General features: G+C 39.1%; 1 protein-coding gene and 1 long non-coding RNA gene across 4 annotated transcripts in view; one reads left to right on the top strand and one right to left on the bottom strand.

Moving 5' to 3' along the window:
• Positions 1-669: 669 nt before the first annotated feature.
• On the top strand, positions 670-16,319 carry ING3 (inhibitor of growth family member 3). 3 transcript variants are annotated; one of them, XM_069850831.1, is made up of 12 exons: positions 670-827; positions 1,014-1,085; positions 5,134-5,234; positions 6,588-6,653; positions 7,924-8,020; positions 10,121-10,192; positions 10,492-10,611; positions 11,874-11,932; positions 12,290-12,480; positions 13,611-13,803; positions 14,749-14,787; positions 15,418-16,319. In XM_069850831.1, the coding sequence occupies exons 1-12, from the start codon at positions 800-802 to the stop codon at positions 15,532-15,534; spliced, it is 1,155 nt and encodes a 384-aa protein (XP_069706932.1). In that variant the 5' UTR covers positions 670-799; the 3' UTR covers positions 15,535-16,319. The 3 variants fall into 3 exon arrangements, with proteins under 3 accessions (XP_069706932.1, XP_069706923.1, XP_069706938.1); XM_069850822.1 differs by having other exon boundaries at positions 11,775-11,932; XM_069850837.1 differs by lacking the exons at positions 670-827; positions 1,014-1,085 and adding an exon at positions 4,330-4,945 and having other exon boundaries at positions 11,775-11,932.
• LOC138717336 (uncharacterized) overlaps positions 10,692-18,663 on the bottom strand; it is a 23,214-nt gene continuing 15,242 nt past the window's right edge. The window contains exons 2-3 of the long non-coding RNA XR_011336845.1: positions 12,984-13,117; positions 10,692-10,837 (exon numbers count right to left, since the gene is read on the bottom strand). This is a non-coding gene — a long non-coding RNA (uncharacterized lncRNA). The remainder of the gene's footprint in view (positions 10,838-12,983; positions 13,118-18,663) is intronic.

Raw genomic sequence — 18,663 nt, 5'->3', positions numbered from 1 at the left:
ATCATTCAGTTCCAACCCCCCAACCATGAACAGAGACACCTCCCACTAGCTCAGGCTGCCCAAGGCCCATCCAAGCTGGCCTTGAACACCTCCAGGGACGGGGCAGCCACAGCTTCCCTGGGCAACCTGTGCCAGTGCCTCACTGCTCTCATGGTGAAGAAATTCTTCCTTACACCTATTCTGAATCTGCCTCTCTCCAGTTTATACCCATTGCCCCGCGTCCTATCACTACAAGCCTTTGTGAACATGTTATGAGAGTTTATAATTTGATTATTTTGTCACTTCTTATGCTCTTGATGCACCAGTACCAGTTATGAACATTTATAACTTGATGATTTTGGTTATTCCTTACTCTTCTGATGCGCTACTACCAGCTATGAGCGTTTAAGACAAGGGATAAAGGAACAAACTCCTGGAAGCCGACGGAGCCTCAGCCGCCCCCTCTCCCCTTCGCCGGACCGCGGGGTCTCCCTCCCGCCGCCACGGGGACGCGGTTCCCGCTCCCCACACCGGAAAAGCCACCCCCCTCAGGCCCCGCCGCCGCGGTGCTCGCCGCCACTTGTAGTTTCCCGCCGCGTCGGCGCGCGGCGCCTCCATTTCCCGTGAGGCCGCGGGGCGGCGGCGCGCGGCGCGTCAGAGGCGCGGGCGGCCAATCGCGGCGCAGCCCGGGCGGGCGCCGTCAGCCGCCAATGTTGTTTTCGCTGAGTCGAGCCGCCGGGGCTGTCGGCGGCGGCGCCATATTGGAAGGGACGAGCCCCCCGCGAGCGAGAAGCCCCTCGGCGCTGCCCCGGCCGCCGCCATGCTGTATCTGGAGGACTATCTGGAGAGTGAGTGTGTGCGGGCCGGGGGCGCCGGGCGCGGCCGGGACGGGGGAGCCGGGGCTACGGGGGGGCGCGGGCGGGCGGGGAGGCCGCGGCGAGGAGGCGGCGCCTCCCCTCCCCCACGGCGGTGACTGACTGACTGACTGACCTGCCTCCCTTCTCTCCCCGCCCCCCTCCCCCGTGTCCCCGCAGTGATCGAGCAGCTTCCCATGGATCTGCGCGACAGGTTCACCGAGATGCGCGAGATGGACCTGCAGGTGCAGAGTACGTGAGTCCCGCCCCCCGCGCCCACCCCGCCGGCGGCCTCGGGCCCGGGAGGGATGGGGGGGAAAGGGGGCGAGCCCGGGGGCTCCCCGAGGGGCGGGGTCAGCGAGAGGCGCCCGCCCAGCCCCTCCGCGCTGCCCGCCCGCCCTGGGCCCGCCCCGGCCCGCAGGTGAGTCTCGGCGCAAGTAGGATCTTGCAGGAGTTTGGCTCCTGGGCTTGTGCTGCTCCCAAAGGCATTTTCGGTGGCACGTCCCAAACTCTTTAGATTTTTGATCCCTAAGAGCAGTGATGGTGGTTTGGAACGTGAGTTATGTCCCGCTCCTTCAGCAGGTAGCAGTGTGCTGTCTCTGAAACCTCCCAGCCAGCTCCTCTCACGGCAGCATAGTAAATACAGCAACTGAGCGATATAGCACGGCGACCTTCCAAGACCTGAAGGGGGACTCCAAGAAAGCTGAGGAGGGACTGTTTGCAAAGGCTTGTAGTGATAGGACAAGGGGCAATCAGTATAAACCGGAGAGGGGCAGATTTAGACTAGACCTAAGGAAGACTTTCTTCACGATGAGAGTGGTGAGGTGCTGGCACAGGTTGCCCAGGGAAGTTGTGGCTGCCCCATCCCTGGAGATGTTCAAGGCCAGGTTGGATGGGACCTTGGGCAGCCTCATCTAGTGGAATGTGTCCCTGCCCACAGCAGGGGGGTTGGAACTGGATGATATTAAAGGTATTTTCCAACCCAAACTATTCTATGATAGTAAAACTTCACCTCTTGTGCCCTAGCTGCCGCATAACCAAACACACTTTCTGCTTTGGATTTTTTTGTAGATCGCTGTATATACATACTGATATGGTACACTATTTTATGGTGTTTTCAGGGTGCACTGTCTTTTCATGTTTTCCCGTGCAACCTCATCTGGGACTTAGGTGTTCCATAACACACTGTGGTGGTGTTGTCATCTGTACCTGTGATGCAAAGTTCATTGCTAATGAAATTGTTATTGGACAAAAGATAAGAGGAATCATCAATACAGAAGGCTCAGGCTGTTGTAAAGAAGAATGAGGGAAAGAGTGAAAGTCAAAATAACAAGTGAATGCCATACAGGAATACAAAATGCAACACTGTAGGACTACAGTTCTTGGTTCCTTGGATATTTATGTGAGATGCAGCAGGTGTGTTTTGTGCAGACTTTATTGATGCATGTTGAACTGGCTATAGGATTATTCTGTATACTGTGGACTAAGTGCTGTGTTGGATTCAGCGCTTAAAGTCGTGGGAACAGAGCAATGGCTCCTTATGAGAGATAGCACCTCTGAAGTAACCATCAGTGAGCAGCTCACTGACTTAGGTAGTGCTGGGTAAGTTAACAAATTTTACTCCTATTCAGTAGGGAGACAAAGAAGCTAGGAGTTTTTCTGAAGTGAGTTTCAGAACTGAGCCAGCTAGCACTGCCAAGGCTGTACTAGTGTCATTTCCTCTGCTTCAACTGGAAGTGGTAAATAACACTCCACATTGTATTACTGGAAGTAGCAAGTAGCACAGCATAGCGTACTAAGACCAACCTTAGGCCTAGCAAAAAATTTCCTTGGACTGTAGAACTTATGTAATTATTGCACAATGAGTGACAAAGCATCCAAAGACATTTATGGAACTTCTGGACTACCATCTCCTCAACATCAGTTGCCAAACTACTCGCTGAATACTACATTCTTGTGCTGTGATGTAGTGACTTGCTGTGAAGGTTTAGTGTCTCTGAAGTACTTGAAAACAGTACTTGATGAGTTATGCTGTCTCAGAAACCTGCGTGAGTTGTAATTCAGAAATAACTGTGTTGCTGTGTTTTAGAGTCAGTGTTAACTTCACATTCTGTCCTGTTTGAACCACATGGAATTCTAATGAGGCAAGTGCTGCTGTTGTTGAAAGAAATAATGAACTAGCTGCACCTACTGAATGCCCTGATAACGCTGCTGTGGGAAAAGTGGAGACCATCTGAGTTATGACGTGACTCTTGAGCTTCAACTGACTTCTATATGGAGCATAAAATGTGTTTCTTTAAAGTGAAAATTGTAGATTATTGAGCCTCCATGGTAAATGCCGGGCTCTGGAAAAGACCTCTTTTATAATATAATTTCTGGCAACTGTGTTGGAAAATCTGAATTAAGAAATTAGTATCTCGGAATGTGATGTCAGAGTGGGATTAAAAAGGTAGGCAGGGAGAAAAGATGGGGGAATTTGAGCATACTAGAGAGAATCTTTCATATAATCTAATAGATATTACCTGCGTTGCCCTTTGCTGTTTCTGCTTTTTTAGGAGACCAAATTTCTGTGGAAGTTTTGCCTTATGCAATTTAACGCAGACTGCTATACTGTCCTCAATAAAAAGTCAAGAGTGAAGATTTTCTTTTTTCTCTTCATGTCTGGAGCCGTTAGAGTAATTATCACCTAGCTGTTTGTACTCTGGGAGTTGCAGAGGGAACATTTGTGCATTGGCTTTGTGGACCAAATTATAGTCATTTAGTCGAAGAACAAAGCTTTTAGAAGCCTCCACATAAAGTGTGTGCTGCCTGCTTGCTGTTTAGGCTTCTTAATCTTCTCCCTGAGTAATACATTGCAAGAAGAACATTCTCATTGTACAGATTCTCCCATCTTTAATGTGTTTTACAGCAAAGCTGTTTGACTGCTTTATCTGTTTTCATGTAAGCTTGTGTCACAATTGTACCATCTTGGGGTTAATTGTGCTCTATCCAGTCAGTTGTTTGGTTCCTGTTGGTTTTGATGCCGGATGTTCCCAGCTTAGGGGCAAATTGATGAATGTTTTTGATCATTTAGAATGAATGATTTTTGGTTATTTACATAAACAGTTAGTTCTAGTTGTGAATTTTCAGAGTGCAAATACCTGTGGGCTCCATTGGATTTTAAGAATTAATCATGCCTAAGAATTCATGAGCTTCTTGAACTAATTGAATCACTTTTCTCTGGTAAGAGATTATGGCTGTCTTGTGATCTAGTTTTGATGGTGGTTTCTGCAAACTACCTTAAGTGTTTTATACCGAGAGCCTGAAGTCTGTAGGTAGTTGGTGCATTGTCACCATGAATTTGAAACTATTATCTGGACAGCGTTGCTGAGAGTGCTGTGAAAAACATTTCACTACTATCATCCATCCTGTGAGTAGCGAGGCTCCCAAAGCTAGTTTGGCTGAGGCACCTGCATGTTTTTGGAAGTGCCTTTTTTTTTTTTTTTCCTTCCTTTTTTAAGGAGAGTGCAGGAAAAGGGACAGGAATTGAATCCCTGTTCCTGTCTCAATAAACAAAAACCCAAATAACTTGTAGTTGACATTTCCCTTCTTATGGTAGTTAATGTTGGAGAACTGATGGCTTTATTTTTTTCACTTATGATATTTTTCAACTTCATGTAAGTGAGAGTCCTGTTCAAATAGTCTTTCATCAGTTCATTCACACTTAGTGCTACCCTGTGGGGGTGGGGGGATTAACTTTGGGAGCGCTTTCAATTTGCTCTCACCCATCCTAGCGTACTATGGAGAGGGCCTTTATTTAAAGGCAGTGACTTGACTCTTCAGTTGCTCTACCTTTTTGAGGCACTAATTTTTTCAATTATTTGGTTTTGTATTTGACTGTTTCTCTTAGGAGAACATTTTGTTTCCTGCTCAGTTTGTAACTGGCTAGAATGTTCCAAAGTCAGCAGTCTAGAGCCCTGGGTGAGGAGTTTGGGTCGTGCTTTAAGTCACTACCACTGCTCTTAGGGACAAAAAACCTTTAGAACTTGGAGTCCTGCCTGTCCCATGCTGGAGAGCACAAGAACCTTGATGCGAATCCTACCAGAATGCAATTCTGCTTCTTGGAAATCAAGGTAATTATTTCCCTCCTCTGTCCACTGTCACTTGGTTATTTTTGGTTTTTTTTTGGTTTTTTTTTTCCTCTCTTAATAGTTTGCACTTCAGTCCTGTCAACTTTGTTTAAGAAAAAAATCCATCATATTTCATAATGTTTACATACATGAGAAGATAACATTTATCTTAATCTTTTCCTTTGCTACAGATGCAATGGATCAGCTTGAGCAGAGGGTAAATGAATTTTTTATGAACGCAAAGAAAAACAAACCTGAATGGAGGGAAGAACAAATGACATCTATCAAAAAAGTAAGGATATCATAGGAGTGGTTCACATTTTTCTTTTGCAAATGAAGATAACCTTAGGGAAAAATAGCTTATGAGTGATGGAAACTTAAGCATTCAGAACAGTGACTTCCCTTGGGCTCTCACAGAGATGGATAGTGCTACCTAGGAGGAGAAAAATGACTGAAAGTTTTCTTTGATCAAACATTTCTCTCAAGTTTTACCCAGTATTTGCTAGCACTTAAAAAATAATGATACTGAAATGGTGATGAAACCAGGTACTAAATTTTCAAGTCAGACTTTTTGTTTCTGCTTGTGTGACATGAGACTGTGGAAGTTAATTGGGTGGCTTTTTGAGGATATTTTTCAAGCTTAGCTTCAGCATTTCCTGTGGTCCTCCTTATGTCCTTGTATATGTTATACATATGGCGGATGTAGCTTTAGGGAGGGAGGAATAAAAAGATGGATGTGTTTTGTTTTATCCTTCAGCACTCCGACTTTGGTGGTGGTATTGTTAGCAAGGCAGTCCATCAGTTTGTCAGGAGAAACTCCTTTCTGGTCTCCTGCACTTGCTACTTCAGTCCCTATTTGGCCAAGAGGTTTTTTTCTAGATTTCTGTATTTAAAGTCAAAGTTCTGACTTCACTAAAGTAAATTAAAAATTTACTTCTGATTTGAGTTGGACCAAGTAGTTTTTGCCTAAGCAACGTAATCTTCAGTGGAAGTGGAGAATAAAAAGGCTCTTAAACCTGTTTAATTTTAGAGTAAAAACATTTGTAAACATAACCTAAAAAAAAAGTTTTGTCTGTGGATTTTCGTTAGTTAGAGCAGATTTTAAATTTGATGGCTTTTCTCAAAATATTTTATAATACACTTGTGAGTTGCATAAATGTGCTTTAGAAGAATTTAAACTGTAAACTATATACATTGTTATCTCTAAACTACAATGTTGGAAAGGCCTTGCCTCCCAGTACTATTTAGCATCATTTTGAAGGGCAGTAGTATTTGCGGTAGTCCTGAAGATCCGCGTGAAGTAAAAGACATCATCTCACTTTGAGTCTATAACCTTATCTGCGTAATATGGAATAAATCCAAGCCTTTTCTTATAGTATTTCTTGCAGAAATCTAAATATCATTCAAGGAGGCAATGTCCACATTTTGTAGCTTAGCTTTTCCTAAGGCACAAACAGTAAATTGATTCATATTATATCTCTCATCTAAAATTTAGCCGATTATTGTTTACAGTAAAGCTTCACAGTCTTTCTGAAATGCGACTTGAATATCTCCTTTTTAACTTGCGTTGTGTGCGGCTAAAAGCTTAAAATGACCAAACTTAATTCAGTTACGTTCACAATTAAAAAAAATCTCTTTATAACAGGATTATTATAAGGCTTTGGAAGATGCAGATGAAAAAGTGCAACTGGCTAATCAAATATATGATTTGGTAAGTAGGCAGAAGGCTTGTAGTGAACTGCCTAAAATTATGCCCTAAGGAATTCTGAACATTTTGGTAAATATTACATCTGTGCTACTGCATGAGGCTCAACAAGGTTAACTGCAAGTTCCTAAACCTGGGTCAGGTCAATCTGCGGTTTTAATACAGGATGGGGGATGATGTGATTGAGAGCAGCCCTGTGGAGAAGGACTTGGGGGCGCTGGTTGATGAGAAAGTTGTTTAATATTTTGTTGACTTTTAAGAATTTTGTTGCTTTGGGCAATAAATGTCACTTAAATACAAGACATGCAGAAATAATTTTAGATATCCGAAGATTTTCACGTGTATTGATTTTGTCTTAGTTATTTTTTTCTGAAAAAAGACAATGAGCAAGCTACTCTTCCTTATAGCATGTGGATTTGGATTATAAGTATATTTACTTTACAGTTTCTCAGAGAACAGAACCTGCAAGTCAGACTGCACTAAAATATAGTAGACACAAACCAAATATTTCTTGTCTGCTTTTGTTCAACTTCAGCTAGCTGAAAGCTGGAACTTGCTTCCTATCTTTAGATCAGCTGGCAGCTGCAAAGACCTGTTCAGTTTTTAATAGTTTAGAGATGGTACGTTATTCTGCTGTATGGCTCCAGAAGAATGAAAACATTTTGGTGGTGTTTCTTTCCATGATACTAAGCTTAAAATTTTTTAAGGTAATTTTCAGTACCCAAGAGCATGTCGTACTTTACTCAAATGCACAGGAGTCCCTACATTTTCAGTTTAGAGACCCCTTTACTTTAGCTTACCAGTGTGTATAGTGGCACACAAACTGCAATTCCGTAAACGTGCAATTTCCCCATGCAGTCCAATCTCTTCTAAAAAGTGCATGCTGTGTACTGTTCTTTCTCTTCTCCTTTCTATACCCATACCCACAACGCCCCCAGGTCTTCTTAATCTTTTTTTCTGTAAACAAAGACTTCACATTGTGTTTTGGAGCATTGCCTGCAGTAAGAGGAAGGCTTCTAGCTGCTGAACCAATATGCAGTCTTATTATATCCTGTGATTGACTGCACACCTTAAGAGCAACAGTGCTGGTTTGGTGTTAGTATCTCTGCTGAGTTAGGGAAACGTATGTGACCAAGAAGTTACGCTTCTGTGTGTTTTTATACGTTCGTAGTGCTGCATGGTAGAGAATTGCTGGAAAGGGGAATATTAGTAAGACTGAATAGATATTCATGTTCCAGAACTGGATGCTATTTATTGTTGCTTTACCTCAAAACAGGTAGACCGTCATTTGAGAAAACTGGACCAGGAGCTCGCTAAATTTAAAATGGAACTTGAAGCAGATAATGCTGGAATTACAGAAATACTGGAGAGACGTAAGTATGCACGGGGTTTTTCTGTAAGAATTTGACAATAATTTTTCAAAATTGAGGTATCATGAACTTCTTAGTGGTTGGCAGTATTTTCAGTCATTTCAGAATTGTGTTTTAACCTGGGTACTTTTTGTTGGTCAGTCAACTCAGCCTCAGTTTTCACTAATGAAGTCAAAATATGACTGAATAATTAGAATAATTCTTCTGCACAGCTTTTGTATTTTGAATTGCTACAATAAGGTACAGAATTCTTTAAACCTCTTTTAATGACTGTAGGTATTCATAGAAGTACTTCAACATTAGCTTGCCACCAACCCAGTTGAAAGTGTACTGTTTCTTATTTGAACTGATTGCCACCAATTGTTTTTCTTTTAGCTATAGATGTGGAATGTCAAGTAAAGTTAGTAACTTGGTGGTTTTGTTTTTTCTTTTTAGAGGGGAGAGAAGGGTTTATTGTGGAATGGGGTAGTGAGGAAGAAGCACTTTGAGAAAGAACACCTGTGTGCTTTAACTAACATAGTTATGCTAGTATTGAGAATGTGAACAACAACAGCTTTCTGGCTAACTTGGTGCAGGAGAATCTGGCCTTTCTGTACACATCGGCATTTAGACATCAAGTTCAAATATGCTTATAAGAGATTTCGAAGTTAACTACTCTGATTGTGGCGCTAAGGGGCAGTAACTGTTCTCATACCTATGGACAGTGAAAAGTAACCTACATCACTTGAGGAGATGAGGAATAAATATTCTTTCTTTGAGCTTTCAGTGGCTTTGTCATAAAAGCAGTGAGGTTTTGGATATTTTATTTGTAGTTGATATTACCAGAAGAAAGCTGCAAAGGGCCTTTAATGAACTAGCAACTACAGAAGAGGACTAGTTTGTTTTAGTTGGAATCCCAGCTACAGTTTTAAGAGGTGATACTGCCTTCAGTTGACCTGTATGTTTGGTGAGGTACATTGAGAGAATTCAAGAACTCAGAATAGAGTACCAGACTGCACGTTGCATCTGTAAAGTTGGGGTTTTTTTGTTTTAGTTTTAATCAAGTGTAAAGTATTAGTCTCTTAACCATTTTTAGCTGTCAGCTTAAATACATATTGCTGAGGTTCCACCAGAGGGCAGCCTTTGGACTAGTTCATAACATGATTAATGTTGGCTCAGCCAAAATCTCTCCTTATGCTTTCATCCTCTTCTAGAATAGTTTTCTTTAAACTTTTGTAATACACTCATGTACTTTTTAAAGCACTCAGAATGAAAGAGGTAAAGGAAGGTTGAAGCTACAGATTTTGAAAAATGAATATTAATTACTTTCTTGAATTGTCTTCTGTATAAATGTCGAAAGGTATTACAGCTAGATTGAATGTCAAGGAAAAAGGCTGATACACAAACTGGCATATATTGTTCTAATAGAAATTTATGTTCAAAGTTTCTCCTATGCTGTGCTGGTTTAGTCTCCCACTACAAACAGTATTATTCTTAGATATAGACTTGCGTTTGTGCACTCCCTTGCCTTTTTTCTTTTTTACTCTGCTCCCCACCCCCACCTTTGGATTATTGGTTTATATATTGTAAATGTTAAGAAAATTTGGATAATGATGATCTAAAATGCTTCCTGTAGAATGTTAAGTCATCTTGAAAGACACTGCTAGTGCTTGTGTGTTTTTGTCTCATTGTGATAAGATGGATTCAGTGAGACAAGATGCCTCGTTAATACAGTGTACCTGGTACAGTCTTCTCTTCAATTCATATTGGGTTAGATTGACAGTACTTTTGGTACAGTGTTTTCTAACCATGACTGACTTCTGTGCAACTCGTTTGAATAAATGACATGTTTAGCACAAAGTTTTTTCTCCTTATTGGCCTTGACTTTAACTTACTGATTTCAACAGTTGAACAGCAGCAGTCACCAATTTTTACTTCAAAATGGTTCTTCTCACAAGTTGCTGGTTGTATGATAGGAAGGGTATGAAGTCTAGGTATCAGTCCTTATGATTAAAATAAATATAACTGCATGGTGATTTGGTTAATATTATAAAGATTTTAGTATCTGAAAGTCAATACCATGCCACTGATGACTCTGAAAGTTTACTATCCCCTTGCTTTTAGGGTCTCTGGAGTTGGATACACCATCACAGCCTGTGAATAACCATCATGCCCATTCTCACACTCCAGTAGAGAGTAAGTGTTTGACACTTAAAAAATGTCAACTCTATGTTTCCTTATTTTTTGTTGATTTTTTGTATATTTTTATGGGGGGGTGGAAAGTTTAGAACTTTTTTTTTTTCTCTAAACATTGAGGGCTGGGGAAAAAAGGCATAATGCAATAATAATGATGTCTGTTCAGAAGAAGTTCAAAAAAGAATAAGATTTTGCTTATAGGAATTAGTTGAAAGTGCTGTTTTATTATCTCTAGTTGTACTTTGACTTTCAAACTGAAAAGGTTTTATATTGAAATTTCCTTAATTTGTTGCATTTAGAAAGGAAACACAATCCATCTTCTCACCATGGTACAGCAGATCATGTTCCTGAAAAGAAGTTTAAATCTGAAGCTCTTCTATCTACCCTGACTTCAGATGCTTCTAAAGAAAATACACCAGGTAATCTTAATTGTCTTAAATTTTATTTTTAATCAGAAGAAGAGAAACCAAATAATATTTGAGAGTTATTGTCTTCTGAAATCAGAGGCTCATACCTATTCCCCTGGGATTTTCAGTCATTTGAAACATGAGGAATTGCAGGCATTGTTACTCATCTGTGTTGTCCATGAAGTACATCAGCTTCATTGTCATTTAACAGCTGCATGTTGGCCGTTTCTTATGTATGCTGCTTGGAAGAAGATAACAACAATACAGTTTCATTCAGCCAGTGGTAGAAATATTAGAGATCAATGCATTATTATTTTGGGAAAAAGAAACGTGTGCAGTAATTTGTAAAGTAACAGAAAAGAATATTCACACTTTTTTTTTTTTAAGGGTTAGTCTGGCCTGGCATTCAGCTACTGTTATATGCAATTATTTTGTTTGTTGTCCGTTTCAAAAGAGTTGAAGTTGTTTGGAGTAATGAATTAAAAAGCCCCACAACTTTCTGCCTGTTTTCAAAGTTAGGGTGTTCCATAATTTTTTCTCTGAAAATAAAAGATTGCGAGAGGTTATATTAAGTAAACTACCTTATGTTTTGGAATTTAGTGCTGTTCATCGCTTTTAAGTCATCTCCCTCATATCCATTTTACTTTTCTTTTGAAGTAACTTCACATGAGATAGCAAATAAAATGTTAACTATGTTGGAGCAGCTGTCAGTGTGTCGATGGCTGTGGCAGTCTGTGTTGCAATAAGACTGTGGTTTGTAGTTTTTAGAATTAAGGTTGTTAAAAATTTTACTTCAGAAACAGTATAGGTGTGCAGTCAAATTCTTACTCTCTTCTTATAGTAGTCAGCATCATTTCAGTGGAGATTGGGTTTATGTAGACAGACATAGCAGCTGCATCTGTTCTTTGATAGCTGATTATAATAGTGAGGACTATCTTTCTAAAAGGACTTCTCATGCATGAAGATGGGTGAGAAACAATCATTTTTTCTTTTTTTTCTTTTCTTAAGCCAATACTGGCTATGTCAAATGACTTTAAACTTCTTCCCAAAAGATCAGACTGCTCTGATGCAAAAACGGAGTTCCTACTCTTTCACTGGTTGTCATATATAACTCTTCTTAAAATGCAAAGGTTCGGTTTCATTTTGAATTTCATAAATGTGTTCTGTTCATCAAGGGTGTCGAAACAGTAATTCATCATCCTCTTCAAACAATGCATACAATACAAACTCTTCTCAACCATTGGCATCATATAACCTGGGCTCATTATCTTCAGGATCCGGGGCCGGTGCAATTACCATGGCAGCAGCTCAAGCAGTGCAAGCCACGGCACAGGTAATGTCAAAACATTCTTGTCATCGTGCCATCGGCTATCAAGAGAAAAGGCTGGTGATTTTTCTTTTTTTTTGTAGATCTAAATTCCCATGATCACTTTCAGCTGATGTGATTCAGTTCTTGGAGTATCATTTGTGTTTGTGCTGCAGTTTCATCCTGTAAAACTTGCATAAAGGGACAACTTGTTTTCTAGCTTTTCCTGTGGGATATTCTTGCACCTTTTTACCACCTACCATACATCATTTTGTTAACAGGGTAACTAGTGAACCTGTGCAAATAATGAGCAGTTTGCTGCCTGGTATGGCTTTTGTAAGAGCTCTTCTGTGTGATCTGATAGACTATCAGTATTCATTTTAGATGAAGGAAGGAAGACGAACTTCCAGTCTAAAAGCCAGCTATGAAGCATTTAAGAACAATGATTTTCAACTTGGAAGAGAATTTTCGTTATCCAGAGATTCAACTGGATATTCATCATCAGCCTTGGCATCTACGTTAACACAGACGTTAAGTTCATCAACCACAGATTCACGAAGTGGCAGAAAAAGCAAGTAGGTTTTCTTACTTGTTGACTGCAATTATAGCTTTTAAGACAGCTAAGCTTTCTTTTAAAGCTCATTGCCCATATTAGAAATGCTTAATGTCGGAGGCGGGGATCAGCAGAAGGTAGTTATTGCCTCCTGTTTTTTTCTTGTCAGGGCTTTCTTCTTTTGTCCTCTCACTTTTTTCTTTAAGCAAACTCACTTCAAGGTTTTAAATAGATGTCTTTGATTTGGTTTTTCATCTGTGACATAGTCTGCTTTCTTCCCTCGTTTTTCAACATTCTGGAGAGAAAATTTGTCCTAACAGCAGATATTGGGAAATACTATGCAATGTTTATAGATGGTTTTGAATGAATCTGAAGATCTGCTTCACAAGTAATAACAATGCTTGCTGATAGTTGACTGTCTCAGACAGGAAACAATTAATTTTTTTTCTGATGAATATGAAATTTAAATATGTTTTAAAGAACACAATGTCACAACAATCAGAATTTGTACTTGAAAGATTTTACCTCAAAAGGCTCATCCTTTTAAACTGACTTGCATTCTTTTCCTTGTACAGATTTGTTTGTGTTCTCAGCTCAGTTAATAGTTTTTTTCTTAGAAGCATTTTTCATCTGTGGATATCTTGGGTGTCAGATCTGACCTATAAGCAAAAGCATAAAATTTGTATTCTGGCATTGTTCTGTGGAGTGATTGGTGATGCTTGAGTGGAGATAAACAGAATCAGTCATCTTCAAAATAGTTATCTATTGTACATGACATATGACATTATTTATATGTAAATTCCTGTTTTATTTCTAACATAATTTTTACATGCACTTGACAACAAGGCTGTTGATAGAAAATTTTGTGAAGGAAAACATTTATTAAGGCCATTTGACAGTTTAAAGCTGTTAAGTTCTATTGATTAGAATATCCTGTCTTGCACTTGTAAGCTGGTAAGACTTGTTTCATTTTCCAAAGAGCGTTCAGTGTGTCCCTTTCTGTTCTTGGAATTGTTGAATGAAAAACATTTAGGAGTGAGGCTTTGGGATTTAGGTACTGCAGTATTTCATAGTCAATAAGTACTTGTTTTGTGATTCTTCCATTTGGCAGGAAATTAATTTAAATTATATATGCTATTTTCTTTTTTCCAGAAACAACAACAAATCCTCAAGTCAGCAGTCCTCATCATCTTCCTCTTCTTCTTCTCTATCATCGTGTTCTTCTTCATCTGCATTGGCACAAGAACTGTCTCAGCAAGCAACAGTAATACCAGAGTCTGATTCTAATAGCCAGGTTGACTGGACCTATGATCCAAATGAGCCACGTTACTGCATTTGTAATCAGGTAAGGATGGCTTCCAACTTGATATATAACTAGAGCTGCTATTTAGCCGAGTTGAACTTCCTTCTCCAATCGCTAGTTTAAATAATATTCCCTTTGCAGTCTTGAAATTCTTATCTGTTTTATTTACTTGCTGGTGATATGAATAATCAACTCAAATGTTGAAGCTAAAGCCAAGCAAGTTTTCCAGAGTTGTGACATACCTGGAGAGTTTTAAATCTTTCAATGAAGACCTGAGGAGTAATTAAATTAAAAATTGAACAGCTTTGCAGAGAATTTAGTTAAAATTTTAAGTTAATAAGGAATTTGCCTGGTCTCTTCTACTTTCCATTTAAAAAAAAACAAAACCCGCCAAACATAAATCAAAACAAACCCCAAAATTTGCCACAAACCAAAAAAGCACAACAACCAAACAAAAACCTAGTTTTATAAAAGCTATCAGGAAACTTGAGACTGAATGGACAACATGAGGAGCTGTTTTTTAAAAATGTCTGTGCTTATTTTGAACACTTGTAAGAGCGTTGGCTTTTTTTTGGGTTTATAGAATTCTGTAATTCTCTTCAAAGCGTTTATTGTTTCAAATAACGTGCTTCAACTTGTCATGTATGCAAGGGAAATGCCAGATGTGAATATAATTTTGAAAACTGGGCTGATAATATGCTGAGTCCTGTTCTTTGGACTGAAAAGTACTTAGTTCAGGTTTTGAATGCTGATCATTTTTATCCAGCCTCAAATGTGCAGAAGTATCTTCTCTTTTACATAAAAAAAATTTGAAAAACAATTTGCTCTGAACATGGTGTTATGTAAGAAAAGCAAAATAAAAATATTGTTGGTGTTGCTAATGGAAAAACTCAAAGGAAGAAACTTGAACTTTAGCTCTTTGAAACATCGATTCCTTTTAATTAGTAATGTAATCATTAATAAGGATCTTTTTTTCTTATTTATTAGGTGTCCTATGGCGAAATGGTAGGCTGTGATAACCAAGATGTAAGTAACAAAGTTCAAGATGTTCATGAGATGCTCTTGCTTGTAACTGGTGCTTTCAGAGGAGTTGTTTTCTACAGTCAGTTTTTTAGTGTAATTTGCGTAGGATTTGAACCATTCTTCAGAAAATCTCATCTATCCCCATAGTTCGGGTTGTTTTAGAGGGCTTCACCCTCTACTGCGAAGGTTTGACATCTTAAAAACAACCTCTATTTCTGGGAACTCTTAGCCATGTCACTATTAATATCAGTTGCCCCTTCAAATAAAAAAGTTTTGAAAGAACAGCTGAATGTAATATATTTACTGAGATACTACATTTAAACAGAAGTGAGTGGTAGGATTACTTTTGTGTCACTTAGTGTTGTCAGATTAAGTTTTTTGAAGCACTACCTGTATCTTTTGCTTTGTTATGCGAGTCCATATATGACTCCAAGGATTTTTTTCCTTGGCTGTTGATTGTATGTTAGGGACTGAGAACCTCTCTTCTCGTTTTGTCCTGTGTGAAAAGCAGAATCTATGGTTTTTGCTCATGCTTCATTTTTGTAGAATTGAGCTTATGATAGGTGTTTTGGAAAAAAAAAAACCAACCACGAAACGCAAAACGCCAAACCGTCTTTAACTCTGTTTTTATAGTGCCCTATTGAGTGGTTCCACTATGGATGTGTTGGACTGACAGAAGCACCGAAAGGGAAATGGTACTGTCCACAGTGTACGGCTGCAATGAAGAGAAGAGGCAGTAGACATAAATAAGTTTCATCATCTGGAAAACAAATTACAAATTAAAAGTTTTATAGAGGACTTGGGAGGTGGAGGAACCCTCACCACACTTGCTTGCAACCACTTGTTAAGCTAGCAGTCATAAGATCTTGAACTATTGATTTTGCTAGTTGTGTTTTAATATTGTAAGTAAATTATTTAAAGCACATTGAAGTGCTACAGATACTATTCCAGTGAGCCTTGGATTGTTCCAGTGGCCAACACATGCAGGCATTTGTACTATCAAACCATTTTCTCTGAGCAGTGGGCATTCTACAATTATTCATTCTTCAAAAAATTCCAGTAAGTCAAGATTTTAAATGTACTTTTTATATACAACAGGTATATTCTGCTGCATGTACTGAAGAGCTGTTATGTAACACTATGTATATAAATGGTGCAAAAAGTCAGTGCTTCTGAAAAAAAACCCCAAAACAAAAACAACACAAAAAACCCGGTGGTTTTTAAAATGCCTTTATAGCTTTGGTTCTTTATGAAACTTAATTCAGCAGGCTGAAGAAAATGGTTCTTGTATACAGCGGGCTGTTGTCCTCTAGGGTACTTGAGTATGTAAAAACAAAATGCTGTAGAATAAAACAAACTTGTGCCATTAGTCTTTATATGTTACTGCTCCAGAGAAGGTGCAGGCCATAAGAGGTAAAGAAGGTGTTAAAGTGATAATAAATTTTTATACCAAATGTGTTTATTTTTTTGTGCAAGTAATCCTTTAAATTTGAACTGTATTGGGTGTTAAAATAAAACAACCTGAACTCCTTGAATTTATATTTTCTGTTCATTTGTCAAAAAAAGGTTTGTCCCTGAAATTGGTTCAGAAGAATAGAGTGAACTTTGCATAAGAAATTGGTATACATGACCCACGTGAAGGGTCATTGTACAGGAGGACATTTCTCTGGTAGGTGGGTAACTAGTATGTATATAGGCAAATGCTGAAATGTCATTTGCCTCGATGTCTCTGTCCCCAGATGATGAGTGGCACCTGCTTAAATGAGCACAGAAGTTCTGTTTTCCACGTGGTTATAAAGAAAAAGCTCTACCATGTCAAGAAATATCCATAGGCTGGATTGCCTTCCTATTTCCATAGCATGGATGGAAATAGGAAGGGGAGAAGAAAACTTTGGTAAGTGTGCCTTGCAGCTGCTGTATTTGTTCCTGGACAGAGATTTTCATGTGAAAACCAACATGTGGTTCATTTAAGAAACGAGTTCATCTTGCTGCAGAATCCCTAGGGTAACGGGGAGCATCATGTTAGGAAGCCTAAAGGCAGGCCTATAACATGTAGTACAGGATCAGAAAACTGATCTTTAAATTAGACCCTTGACCGTGAATATAACAGAAAGATTTTCTGTATTTTTTTCTCCACTCTAGTTATTTTTGGACATTGTTTATTTTCTTTCACTGTCGGTTTCCTTTTGTTGTTTTTGCATGGCTTTTTCATGCAACAGCACTGAACAGAAAGATTATTACCCCCTTTTTCTTCTTCCTCCTTTCTTCCACTACTGAGAAAATACACTTTCCCTTTTGACTAAGAATATTACTCTAGCACTGGGTTGCACTTTGGGCTGTCAGGCTCGAAGATCATCACCGTAGTAGCTTTCCAGACGCATGCAGGGAGGGAGGAGAGAGAGAGAGCACACAGCAGTGTTGCAATGCATGACTATGCCAATAGTGTCAAGGAAATGAAAAAAATGAAAAGTTAGGCTCCTTCACAGTAGGAGTGTGTGCAGAATATGCAGGCTTTATCTAAACTGAATTGAAACCAGGCTTGTGTTGCATCATTTGTTTAAAAATGAAAATAAGTAGGCATTTTAAATCCATTAAGTGAGTAAAAGTAGATGTGTAAGAATGAAAATGTGGTGATGGATGATAAACAGACTTTGGTAAAAGGAGTAGGATAGAAGGGGAAAAGGAGCAGCAAAAAGCAATGTAACTAAGGTTACATTAAAACTGGGAACTGAACCCTCTGGGTATGTACTTCTGTGGAAATCTCAGTCTAAGAAAACACTTGAGGACTAGAATATCTGGTTTTAATTGAGGCTATTGAGACAATAGAGATAACAAACTATTTGTTCTGTTGGAAGCTGGTGCCAAGCCATGAATTGAAGTTAAATAAGCAACAGGCAATCCAGACTCCCCTTGTACTGAGAGTCTAAGTCTCTAGGGCTAAGAAGTAAGTTCATTAACAATTAAGACCACACATAGGAAAATCCCTTGCTCTGCTGGTAACTATAACTAAGATGGTGCAGAGGCTACAAATACAATTAAAAATTTCGGGGTTTGATGTCAACATTGATTTGCTTTTTCATTGGACAATATAATTTTTTGTTCATGGAGGAGCTAGTTGGAGAATTGACAAGAAGAAAAACCGGACCTTTATCCTTATTAGTATATTAGTATTTTATATCTAAATGAAAAAGGAAATGGACGAATCTGAAAGAATGCAATACAGAAGTCAAAGATGTAGAACAATAAAACTTGTTCATGCTTTTATGTTTTCTTCTAAACAGGAATCCTGTGAGAGAAGCTTAAAGGTCAGCATGTATTTATAGTGCAAAAAGCACTGTAAGTTTATAAGACAAGCAAAATTACTTCTTCATTGCGCAAGAGGTTAGACAACTTTGAATACCAGGATCATTTCTGCATGTTACTTCAGAATTGCTCTCAAAGTAAGGCATCCATAGAAATGGGTCTGCAACTAATTGCTGGTACCAAACCTGTGTGAGAGTTCTAGAAGAACTTGCAAATGAAATATATATTTTAAAATGTCTAAAGAAATGGAAAGCAATAAGAATGCCAGTTATTAAAAATCTTCAAGCTGATTCTACACACTTAATTTTAATTTATTTCTACATAGGTAGAAATTGAAAGACTGGTATTTGTGTGCGTGAATAGTTTCATGTTGGCAGTCCTTGCCTTACAGTGGTAAGAGTACTTGACAAGCTTCACTGAGTAGAGAAGGAAGGCCAGGTTGATCTATCACAGAATCACAGAAACACTAGGTTGGAAAAAACAGGATCATCGAGTCCAAACATTCCTATCAAACACTAAACTATGCCCCTCAGCACCTCATCCACCCATCTTTTAAACATCTCCAGGGAAGGTGAC

The sequence above is a fragment of the Phaenicophaeus curvirostris genome, chromosome 1 (genome assembly GCF_032191515.1).
Source record: "Phaenicophaeus curvirostris isolate KB17595 chromosome 1, BPBGC_Pcur_1.0, whole genome shotgun sequence".
In the NCBI taxonomy this organism is placed as follows: domain Eukaryota; kingdom Metazoa; phylum Chordata; class Aves; order Cuculiformes; family Cuculidae; genus Phaenicophaeus; species Phaenicophaeus curvirostris.
This window is presented reverse-complemented; position numbering and strand designations above follow the sequence as displayed.

Bases quoted from the DNA above. Each gene is read 5' to 3' on its own strand.
- ING3 (XM_069850822.1), top strand. From the start codon at position 800: ATGCTGTATCTGGAGGACTATCTGGAGA. The intron at 6,654-7,923 runs GTAAGTAGGCAG...ACCTCAAAACAG, and splicing joins CTAATCAAATATATGATTTG to GTAGACCGTCATTTGAGAAA. The intron at 14,788-15,417 runs GTAAGTAACAAA...CTGTTTTTATAG, and splicing joins TAGGCTGTGATAACCAAGAT to TGCCCTATTGAGTGGTTCCA.